The sequence below is a fragment of the Corythoichthys intestinalis genome, chromosome 11, assembly GCF_030265065.1.
Source record: "Corythoichthys intestinalis isolate RoL2023-P3 chromosome 11, ASM3026506v1, whole genome shotgun sequence".
Taxonomy (NCBI): Eukaryota; Metazoa; Chordata; class Actinopteri; order Syngnathiformes; family Syngnathidae; genus Corythoichthys; species Corythoichthys intestinalis.
The window spans coordinates 46993910-47006699 of NC_080405.1; the positions used below are offsets into that span (position 1 = coordinate 46993910).

A 12790-nucleotide genomic window follows, 5' to 3' on the forward strand; every position below is an offset into this window, starting at 1 on the left:
AGCAGGAGCCTGTTGTAGGTCCCGTGGTGACATTTTAGGGTTTTTGGAGACTTCTTTTAGTATCTTGCTGTCTGCTCTCGGGGTGAACTTGCTTGGACGGCCAGACCTGGGCAAGTTGACAGTTGTTTTGAATGTCCTCCACTATTTTCCGGACAGTGGATTTGGCAATTTTACATTCTTTTGAGATCTGATCTGATTTGAAATCCCTTACCAGACTCATAAGTGTCTACAATATTCTATCTGAAGGCCTCAGACAGCTCCTTTGATCTCACCATGGTGTTTTCTCTCACTTCAACAGTCAGGGGCACACCAAACTAAATGTGAGCAAGCCGCCTTCAAAACACTGAGTAATGATGTTCTAATAATATGCACCTGATGTGATACCCCTTTGTGTGATTTTAGCCATTTTAAGTGGGATTGAATGTGGGGGTGTCCTAATTTATTCCCCAACAGAAATTGCATTTATTTATTTAAAATTACATTTTACAGAAAGTTGTACATCTTTTTTTCAGTTTTGATAGTTTAGTTCTATTACTTAAATTGTTAAAATTGATATTAAATATCCACTTGACCAAATATGTTAGAAAACACACAGGCTTCCATAGGGTGTCTTAATTTTTTAACATGACTGTATATGTACAGAAAATTTAATCAATGGTTTTTAAGCACTTTAAATGTACTAATTATGATTAAGTTTAAGTTGTTTAAGTTTTAAACATGCTACTGTTGCACCAAATTATTTCTAAACAAGAATAACGTAGAAAAATACTTGCGACTATTGAATGCTTCATTGAGTGAGTCCACTCAAATCCACTCAGGTTGCTGAGAACACTTAGGGCCCAAATACACCAGATGCATGATCGTTCCGGTTCCGGTAAAAAATAGCGCCGGAACCAATCCGTTCCCATTATATCCTATTATTCAACGTATACCGGCCGCGTCAGTGTTTCGGATTGACTGCGGACCATCTCCGGTGTGCCACAGCCCGCCGGACGGTTTAAGCTATTTTCTATTTTTGCCGGACACGCATCTGACCAAATGGGCGGAGCCAGGCCTGACGTCAACAGCCCAGTGGCTTATTCACAGTTTAAACACCAGCGAACATACGAAGAACGTTTCATCATGAAGGTGGACAGTCACAAAGTGATTTACGATGCAGCATATCGTTATACGGACAGTATTAAAAAGGAAGCTGCAAGGTGTCCTATTAAGTGTGTTTTTCTGGCAATGATATCAAACACACGACGTGCTGACAACTTTGAGCGAAAAAAAAAAAAGCAGCGTATCTGGAAGTGGTTCCACTGCAGAAATTCTCATGCCCGGCGCACACACAATGTCGGTTTATATACAGAGTCGAGGGGGAAAAGTACGAAAGAGGATAAAGAGACACCCACATGTTTCGACCTGGTGGTCTATTCAAGACGTTTCTCCTTTTTCTTTCCTAAATTTTACTTGACTTTTCATTGAAAAACCAACAGTGCGCTGGGCACAGGAATCTGCAGTGATTAGACACCAATTCCAAGTACGTAGTTTTTTAGTTCGTGTTGTATATAATTCGCTATCCATTTTATAAATATTACAGATTATTTAATAGTTGTTTATAACAGCTCTATGAGATATTATGTGCCATAAATTTTAAATGTGCGCAAAGCGCAAAGCCCACCGACACAACCAAGGGCATAATAGGCCCCGCCCCCTAGCCCCCACACAGGGAGCCCTGATCTCAACATGATGCAGTCAATCTGGAATTGAGACCGACACAACTAAAATATCAATATGCAACCAAAATATGTGCTCTCTCTCTGCTTCTCTAATGAGTACAGACTCCGTGTGTTTGTCGTTTTTTTAAATGCCACGTTATCGCGCGCGATCATGCGAGAGCTCACGAGGGAACGGCGTTGGCGGACCGCAGCCGTGCACAGCCCGTATGATTTGCCTGTATTCGAAGTACTGCGTGGCACGCAGTCAACACTGAGCCGGACTGGAACCGGTGTTCTGCCAAAATCTGCTATATCGGCGAAACGTGCTACATTAGTCAAATTTGACAACCAAAGTACTACCGTGTGCTCTAAACTTTTTTTGTTTAGATGCATACAGGCAGAACGTACAAAAAAAATGCCTTACGAAAATACTTAAATGTAGTTACATCAAATAAGAACGGTTTGAATACGCTACGTGACTAATGTGTTCAACTGCTTCAAAGCTAACACAAAAAAACTAGGGCTGTCAAAATTATCGCGTTAACGGGCGTTAATTAATTTTTTAAATTAATCACGTTAAAATATTTGACGCAATTAACGCACTAGGCCCGGTCAGACAGATTTAAATGTCAGTACAGTGAAAGGCCAACTTGTTAATTGTGTTTTATGGAGTTTTTCCGCCCTCTGCTGGCGCTTGGGTGTGACTTGCATATGTTATGTGGCGTAATGTCGCCCTCTGCTGGCGATTCAGTGCAGCTGATTATTTGGGTTTCGGCGCGCTTTTCTGACGTGATTATATGTCGACGCGAACTCACACTAATAGACAGTGCTATTCAGACCAGCTAACGTTCGCATCCAGTATTCAGTGGCAGTTCTCATAGCCCCATCACACTGTTTGTGTCTAATACATGCATCGCTTGTGAGTTATATTCCTCCTTTGTTTATATTCATGAGCATTAGATAGTTATTGATGATGTGTATTTGAATTTGTTCACATATATGGTGAAATGCAGTTACATTGTTAGATGCTTGTGAGCTAATTGGCTAGTGCTACTGCTCAAATGGACACGTGTGTGTACATTTTATGTTATTTTGTGATTTATGCAAGTTATTGACACATTGCCTTGTTATTTTCAGTTTTACAAAAATACAAGAAACGTGCTCCTGTCAAAAAGAGATGACTTCGGTAAAGCCCATGCAACTTGCATGCCACACCATCTGATTTCTTTTTGGAACTTATGTTCGCTATCTGTCAATTTGTGTACTCACACACATTGAGGACAGAATAGGGCTACTAGTTTATTTTTTGATTGAAAATTTTACAAATTTTATTAAAACGAAAACATTAAGAGGCATTTTAATATAACATTTCTATAACTTGTACTAATATTCATCTTTTAAGAACTACAAGTCTTTCTATCCATGGATCACTTTAACAGAATGTTAATAATGTTAATGCCATCTTGTTGATTTATTGTTATAATAAACAAATACAGTCCTTATGTACCGTATGTTGAATGTATATATCCATCTTGTCTTATCTTTCCATTCCAACAATAATTTACAGAAAAATATGGCATATTTTATAGATGGTTTGAATTGCGATTAATTGCGATTAATTACGATTAATTAATTTTTAAGCTGTAATTAACTCGATTAAAAATTTTAATCGTTTGACAGCCCTAAAAAAAACACAATGGTTAAAAGTATGAGAGGGTAATACATGCAAAAAGTATTTTTGAGGCAATGAAAAGGTTCTAAAAAACTAAATAAAAACAAAAATAGTGAGTACTCGCTGCTTCTAACCGATGTGGGGATGCTTGTGCAAGCGCGCAGAGCATTGTGTAGGACGTTTCGTCGCGTAGTAAGAAATGGCCAAACACCAGAACGATCATGCATCTGGTGTATTTGGGCGCTTAGAGAGAACACGCGAGTGTTTAACAAGCTCAAAGATGATTGACACATGCGGTGTCTTTCAAGTCAGCACTCCCAGGCTTCTCTGGCAACATCAAAGCTCATCACAGCTGTCACTCATCGTTAACTTTAACAAGCAGCAAACTGCAGTACAGTGCTGAGCAAGAAAAGCAGCAGGAAGGACAGTGAAGGTTGTACGCGCATGAAGCAGAGAAACGTAAATATATTTCTTTAAAAACCTGATCCTTTTCAACTGATTCCGATCCTCTGAAAAATGGCGCGATCGGCCCGATTTCCGATCACGTGATCGGATCGGGACATCTCTAAAAGTAATTCTATTTGTCAAACGTTCGCTGCCAGCCCTCCTGGTCAAAATGGATACGATGTCTTTCGGTTTCAATTGAAGCCAATGAGTTAATACTTAAAAGTAAATATATTTTAAAATCCTGATTCGGACCCACTGAAAATGTCATGATCGCACAGATTTCCAATCATATGATTGGATTGGGGAAATCCTAGCCTAAAGCGCACACTTAAAATGTTCCACTGTAGTAAACTACTTGTGTGTGTGCTAGTGTTTGTGTGTATCCAGCCCAAGAGCGCTTTCATTAATAAGTCATTTAACACAAAGAGATTGATTGGGCCGCTGCCAGGAGACGATACGGAAGGGAAAAAGTAATCCGGCTCGCTTTTATCTCCGCCGCTGCGACTCCAGTGAGGCGGAGAAGCAGCAGTTCCCAACAGGAAGGGATTCACCGCAAAGCCGGGATGTGGAACGCGACCACGGGTTGATAAAGGTGCAAGTCGGTCAGGCGAGTAGAGAACTTTCACGACACTTTTCGCAAGCCATTTCCCCAAAACTTATTGCATTAAAGAGCATACGACAGGAGAAAAAAAGTCTTAAATAGCATTATTATGTGAATTAGACTCATATTTTGAGACGATTCAACTGTAATCAACAATTTAGCAAAGCGCAGATGACGAGAAATTAGTCTTTTAATCTGCCGGTTAGCCACGCCTACCATTATAGGGCTCAAGCGTCCCCAACAGGTGGATGACGTCAGCGGGAGACTGGGCTCATCGGTTTTACTATACAACCCATTGAGGGGGAATTATTCAGAACGAGGAAAACGCGACGAAGAGAGCCGCAAAATGTCATTGTTTCAGTCTCTCTACTCCAATATTTTTACAGGATATTCTTTTTATCCAAGTATTTTTCCCCAATAGCTAAATAAATGGCTTGAGGAGGACCAGTCAGCCCGTCGAGGGGGAACTGTTCACAACGAGGAAAACGCGACGAAGAGATCTGCAAAATGTCATTGTTTCTGTCTCTTTACTTCAGTATTTTTACAGGATATTCTTTTTATCCAAGTATTTTCCCCAACTGCTAAATAAATGGCATGGTCATGACAAATATCAGTCTTGTGCTAAATGGAATATGAAATAATAAAAATGCACTTATTCAGGACGACATGGCAAAATTACTCCATAATGGTCAAAACTGTCGACTTCACCTTTACTGTCGCACCTCCCGAACGATATCTTATGACACCTAAATCGGACATATGTCATTACCCTTCCCCGGCTTCGGAGAATGTAAACAAACCAAGAGGCGTGACAGCTAGCCGACATGCTAACCCGAACTGAGTGATGTTTCAAAGTCTTCGAAGTGGAAAATCACACATAACTAGCCCGGATTATTTGACTTGACGACTGGGTTGTCGATAGTCTTCGCGGATCGGCAAATTTACAGCTCATTCCCCGGAGGAGGGCGGCTACAGTTGTTGTGCAGCTAACGTGCAGCTAATGTGCATGAGCTTTTTACATGTCTATCACTGATCAAACGTAAGTAGTCCTTTATTTAAAGAAAGTTTGTAGTGTTTACTTTGAAACCGCTGTATTTGTATTTGACATAATACAAAACAAGATGTTTACTCACTTCCTCATAAGTCCAATGGTCCCACAGTAGTAGGGCTTGTTTTGGCCAATATCCACGGTGAATGGGAACCTTTTGAAACTCCAAAAAGGCGCACACGCCTCTCCCTCATACAGCAAGATTTTTCTGCAGCCATTTGGCTGGCGTGATGCGAAAAATAAACGTATTAATCCGAAAAATCAGCTGAATCCTTAGTCCTCATAAACAACAGTAGGCTGTATAGTGAAGAGGAGTCTTTCTCCCGTACACGGCACAGCGCCCTCCTCCTCAACGCAAGACCGAAGCCGGAAGTCACTCATTTTCATGGCGCGGGATTAAAAAAAACTAAATAAATATAGCGATCGCTTCCACACACATCCAAGCGGTCCATATCATTCAGGAGCATAAAATACCGCGTGTATTATGAAATAAACATGCTTTTTCGTGTCACATACGCTTTAATGTTCTTTCATTGTTGAATATAGGAAGGTAAAGATGTTTAAAAAACATTCACTTCATTTTTCACGTCCGAAGCCGTTATCAGAACGCAGTAAATCAGTTGTAGGCAAACATCTTTCTTGTTACGAATTCGAAATTCCTCACATTGGACTTCAAACGGAAATTCCCAGTGGCGGATTATCGCAGCACCTTAAAGGCTCCCCTTCAGAGACATAACTTAATGACTAGGGCTGTGAAGGCTTTAAGACTCCAAAGCAGCAATAGTTAGCTCACATCACTCATTACCTTCTTTGTTGTTGTTGCTTAATTGCTTTTTTTTAAGCTCGCCCTTTTCCTTGATTTTGAGCTAATTAGCGGCCACGCTGCAAGGATGCCACTTCTCTGTCGTCGGCTGTCTGGGGACGAGCAAAGGGAGGAGACGCTATCTGGTTTGTTTTAAGCATCGGATGGAGGAAATAATTGCTTAACACCAACGAGAAATGTTTGTGTCGCTTTCATCTTTAAACTCAGGAAGAGACGTTCAAAAGTGTCATGGAAATATTCATTATGCTAATCTTCACAAGGGAGATGAAGAAAGTTTTCTAAAGTGGCAACAATTCTTAGACTGCTGTTTTAACAGGCATATATTGCCAGCGATATAAGGATTCCTAGATCATATCATGACAAAAAACTTCGGGAAGCTTTGATTAGCATATAACGTATGTATTTTTATTGTATTTCATTCCCATATTGACAGCATTTAAAGCAACAATAGGTACAGTGCCCTCCATAATTATTGGCACCCCTGAAAAAAGATGTGTTTTTTAGCTTCTAATTAGGGCTGTCAAAATTATCGCGTTAACGGGCGTTAATTAATTTTTTAAAATTAATAACGTTAAAATATTTGACGCAATTAACGCAGAGCCCCGCTCAGACGGATTTAAATGACAATACAGTGAAACGCTCACTTGTTGTGTTTTATGGAGTTTTGCCTCCCTCTGCTGTCGATTGGGTGCGACTGATTTTAGGGGCTTCAGCACCGATGAGCGTTGTGTAAGTAATTATTGACATCAACAATGGCGGGCTACTAGTTTATTTTTTGATTGAAAATTTTACAAATTTTATTAAAACGAAAACATTAAGAGGGGTTTTAATATAAAATTTCTATAACTTGTACTAACATTTTTCTTTTAAGAACTACAAGTCTTTCTATCCATGGATCGCTTTAACAGAATGTTAATAATGTTAATGCCATCTTGTTGATTTATTGTTATAATAAACAAATACAGCCCTTATGTACCGTATGTTGAATGTATATATCCATCTTGTGTCTTATCTTTCCATTCCAACAATAATTTACAGAAAAATATGGCATATTTTATAGATGGTTTGAATTGCGATTAATTGCAATTAATTACGATTATTTAATTTTTAAGCTGTAATTAACTCGATTAAAAATTTTAATCGTTTGACAGCCCTACTTCTAATATATATTTTTTATTCAAATAATATGGGGCCTTAATGGAAAAAGAAAAATCCAACCTTCAATACAAGTCCATTCATTCAGTAGGGAAAAAAAATCCCACATAAAGAAAAAATTATTTGACATCAAATAATGTGTGTCACAATTATTAGCACCCCTGCTGTTAATACTTTGTACAACCCCCTTTTGCCAACAAAACAAGGTCTGGGGACTGAGATGGCCATGGGAGGAGCTTGATTTTGTGTCTGGTGAACCATTTCTGTGTAGATTTGGCCATATGTTTAGGGTCATTGTCTTGCTGAAAGACCCAGCGACGACTCATCTTCAGCTTTCGGGCAGAGGGCAACAGATTTTGATTTAAAATGTCCTGGTATTTCCTTTTGGAAGCGAAACAGCCCCACAGCATCACTGACCCACCTCCATACTTCACAGCGGGTATGAGGTGCTTTTCAGCATGCGCATCTTTCGTGGCACACCAGACCCACTTAGAGTGTTTGTTGCCAAAAAGCTCAATCTTGATCTCACACAAAAATACACACGGTCCCAGGCTTCAACTAGTACAGTGTGCTTTGGTCAGATAAGAAAAAAATTTAAACAAAGCCGACAGGTAACGAGACAGCCAGCACTTCTACAGTTTGTAACCAGCCTTTATAATATGTGTAATTATGTACATTTTATAGTTAGAGTTTGTAATCATAGGCGGAGTTTTACATTTGTGGGACTGGGGGAAAAGCTTGCTGAAGACTCTGAAACATATGTCAAAAGTTTGGACACACTTCATCATTTTTGCGTTTTATATATTTTTACGACTATTGTAAATTCTCACTGAAGACATAAAAACTATGAACGAACATGTGAAAGGGCATAAAAAAGTGAAATAACTGAAAACAGGTTTTGTATTCTACATTCTTCAAAGTATCCACCTTTGAGATGTCTCTAAACTTTTGGCCAATACTGTATATTGTGGTGACTCTTTATTTTGGAACATAATTCACCCACGGAAGTTGTGTGTACGTTTGGCCGAGTGCGTTACCGGCTACGTCACAGTCACGTGACGTATACTTAATAGCCGTGCGCGTTCCGGCTGAGCTCAGAGTTCACGAGAGTTCACAGAGAGCAGCAGAGTTACAGCGGCCGGACACAGCAATACGAGCTAACAAGACTCTTAACATTTCATACCGCTACTGTTCGAGTTCAATCAACTGTTAAAGTTGTTGTTTGTAACGTTTGAAAGTTTAGGTTTAAAGAAATTCTAAATATCCAACTTGCCTCCTCTTGTGTAGTTTTGGCCTAGCAAAGCAAAGTATAGTCTCCAAGGTGCTAGTCACATGATCTGTTCGAAAAATGATTTTGACCCATTATTAAAGCTTTACATTGTTGGATTTTTGTTGATTTCATTAATTTTTGTTTGTTTTAATGCTTTACAACTTTTATAGACAGCATTTTAACGGCTAGGTCAGGGGTCCCCAAACTACGGCCCGCCTCCACATTTGGTCCGGCCCCCTGAACAATTTTTTTTTTTTTTCCCCCAATAGTGTTATTTATTTCCTGGCTTTTTTCTGTGAAGAACCCAGAGAGGGTTATTTGGTTATTATGTATTTAATTAATAGTGTTATTATTATATTATATTATATTATATTTATATTTAGGGCTGTCAAAATTATCGCGTTAACGGTCGGTAATTAATTTTTTAACATTAATCACGTTAAAATATGTGACGCAATTAACGCACATGCCCAGCTCAAACAAATTAAAATGACAGCACAGTGTCATGTGCACTTGTTACTTGTGTTTTATGGAGTTTTGTCACCCTCTGCTGGCGCTTGGGTGCAACTGATTTCATGAATTTCAGCACCATGAGAATTGTGTAATTATTGACATCAACAATGGCGAGCTACTAGTTTATTTTTTGATTGAAAATTTTACAAATTTTATTAAAACAAAAACATTAAGAGGGCTTTTAATATAAAATCTCTATAACTTGTACTAACATTTATCTTTTGAGCACTACAAGTCTTTCTATCCGTGGATCGCTTTAACAGAATGTTAATGTTAATGCTATCTTGTTGATTTATTGTTATAATAAACAAATATAGTACTTATGTACCGTATGTTGAATGTATATATCCGTCTTGTGTCTGATCTTTCCATTCCAACAATAATTTACAGAAAAATATGGCATATTTTATTGATGGTGTGAATTGCGATTAATTACGATTAATCAATTTTTAAGCTGTGATTAACTCGATTAAAAATTTTAATTGTTTGACAGCCCTAATTATATTATATTGACGTCAATGGACGTCCAAAATTTTTCCCATTCATTTTCAATGGCAAAAAAAACAATATCCCCACATCAACTGGAAATGACCAGATATCAATAGGACGTGTACCCCAAATGTCCCCGATTGCGTTGAGGCTTATGGAGTGTGCTGCCATTGACGGACATGGACGTCCAATTTTCCCAATCATTTTTTAATGCCGATTACTTTGTTTTATGCCATTGACTGGCATTATTGTCCATTCTATTTATAGACCTGAGTGGGGCTAAGATCTGTATCTCCACAGAGGAAAGACCCAGGTGTAATTTCTCCCGAAATTGCAGTTTCTAGTATATTATATTATTATTTTTACTTTATTTACTTTTGTTCCGTGAAGAATCCAGAAAGGGTTATTTGATTGTGGCTTTCTGAAAGACAATACATTTTTACGTTTAGGCACTCCTGCAATCGTCACACGTTTTCTGTTACAAACTGACCCTGCCCCTCATCAGAGAAGGGAAAAGTTATGTGGCCCTAACAGGAAAAAGTTTGGGGACCCCTGGGCTAGGTCTTTATTTCAAAGGGGAAGTTCAGAATTTTTTACATTAGGCTTAATCTTGGAGTTAGTATGGGTTTAATTAGTCGTTGGAGTTGATTTAAACAAATTTTGTGCAGTTTGTCAGTTATTTGTTAGTTTTAGGGCTCCGGAATGGCTAAGCTAGGGCGAGTCAATGGTGGTTGAAATCAACTCCATCGACTAATTGACCCCCCGCTAACTCAAAGATTAAGCCTTATGTGAAAAACTAAATTACACGCGAAGACATTTTTCTGTTATTTTTATGTTGAGGCAGCAAAAGGAGAAAAATTGGTAAAGAGTAACTGATAAGTTACTGTTAAAGTAATGTAGTTATTATGATAATAAGGTAATCAGTAAAGTAACTAGATTACTTTTTTGAGGTGTAATCAGTAATTAAATTACTTTTTCAAGTAATTCGTGACAACACTGACAGGAAGTGACCCATGGATACCTTAAAATCAACAGGAAATGATCCAAAATGTACAAGTGACCCCGGAATGACTCAAATCAACAGAAAATAACCTGTAACTACCCTAAAATTGACAAAGAAATTTACATATTGCCAACCATTAACAACCATTAACTTTAACTGGGAGGACTGGCTGTGAATGCTCATCTTTCAGTTTAAGTGACGCCAATCGACGTCCAATCCATTTGGACAGGGAGGGGGTGAGTTTTGTTTTGCACTTTGTTGCAACAGTATTTTGCATTAGCGCCTCAACTAACCGAGTTATCCAAGGACGAGTTCAAACTGAATTCTTTGAGTTCTTGTATGAATAAACATGTTTACCCGCAACTGTGGAATTTGGGCCACGTTAAGTGGTGAAGGTTTGCTTTAATTGTCCAAATCCATTTCTCGTTATCTTCCTTCAATCTCAGTTTTCTGGCGTACCATATATTTTCTCGCAATTGATTCAAACGCAGATCTAATCTCTGGGGCAGTATTGATAGGCTCACTTTAACCGAGTGACTTCGCTAATTACCTTTTTTTCACCGACAGGAGAAGACCAATGGCAGTGACCAGTTGCCGGTCAGCGGCAATTTTACTGGCAGCGTTAGCCGCTCTCTACGCAGACGCGAGACCCAGCAACGATGATGAATTCGGCTCGATGCCATATCGGCCCACCTTGAGATTCCGTCATAAGGTATTGGTTGCATTTGTAGTTTCACTGATACAATTTTTGGCTCCCAAAACCGATTCCGTGTAAGCCCACGATGATACTCTCATGATACAAAGTTTTTTTTTCTTTAAATATGAAATTACTGTACTCCCTTGACTGTAAACTAATTGCTATCATGGGTTGGTCAGACATTGCTTAAAGGGATCCACGGATAGAAAGACTTGTAGCTCTTAAAAGATAAAAACTATTATGAGTTAAAATAATTTGATATTAAAACCCCTCTTGACGTTTTTGTTTTTATACAATTTGTAAAATTTGTTTAATTAGTAGGTCGCCATTGTTGTTGACGTCGCAGAGCGTGACGTCACTTGGGCTACGTTCATACTACAGGTCTTAATGCACGAATCCGATTTTTTCGTGTTTTTCCGACTCGAGTGAGGCATTAACTTGACGGTCTGAACGTGACAAGTCGCATAGAACTGGACCATTTCAAATCCGATCTGGGTCACTTTCGTATGTGGTTCAAATCCGATCTGGGCCACATTTTTCCAGACTGTCACGGCGGTCTGTACTGTCCAGTCTCTCAAATCGGAATTCATGCAGCAATTACGTCATCAAAAAGCGAGAGAGACGCTACGGTAGCGGTGCAGCTGTGCGTCATTAGCGCCTAGCTTGCCTTGAACACGGCTTTTTAGGAAGGGTCGGACTTGACAACAGTCATAAAAAAAATAAAAATGGGTTGAGGATAAGCCTAAGAATGATCGGTTTTCTGTCTGCTCCTTATAAGCAATATTTCAACAGCTTACACGGCCGAGAGTCGGGGAAAACTGCCCGTATGTGCGTGTGACATGCACGGACAGTGCGTGCATGCTATCGATCCATATACTTTGAATATAAGCCTAAACTGGGATTATTTATGTCTGTTATTTGTGTCCTCTTTTTAAAAAGAAAAATATGATATCCCTGGAATGACGGATGACAGCCAGCATGTATGGTCATTTGTTTTGATGCTTCTACGCATGCGGGTCGTCTTGCTCAGCGCGTGTCGGACTGCGAATTAGGGCGCATGCGTGATACAGTGCCCTCCATAATTATTGGCACCCCTAAACACACAAAAATACACACGGTCCCAGTTGAAGCCTGGGACCGTGTGCTTTGGTCAGATGAGACCAAGATTGAGCTTTTTGGCAACAAACACTCTAAGTGGGTCTGGCGTGCCACGAAAGATGCGCATGCTGATAAGCACCTCATACCCACTGTGAAGTATGGGGGTGGGTCAGTGATGCTGCGGGGCTGTTTCGCTTCCAAAGGCCCTGGGAACCTTGTTAGGGTGCATGGCATCATGAATGCTTTGAAATACCAGGACATTTTAAATCAAAAT

At 39.3% G+C, this 12790-nt stretch overlaps 1 protein-coding gene across 1 annotated transcript in view; it reads left to right on the plus strand.

Moving 5' to 3' along the window:
- The window catches only part of fstl5 (follistatin-like 5), a 323171-nt gene that overhangs the window by 48124 nt on the left and 262257 nt on the right, over positions 1 to 12790 (plus strand). Inside the window, exon 2 of the mRNA XM_057850040.1 lies at positions 11289 to 11433. Within this exon, the coding sequence (XP_057706023.1) occupies positions 11299 to 11433 (135 nt within the window). The 5' untranslated portion in view covers positions 11289 to 11298. The remainder of the gene's footprint in view (positions 1 to 11288; positions 11434 to 12790) is intronic.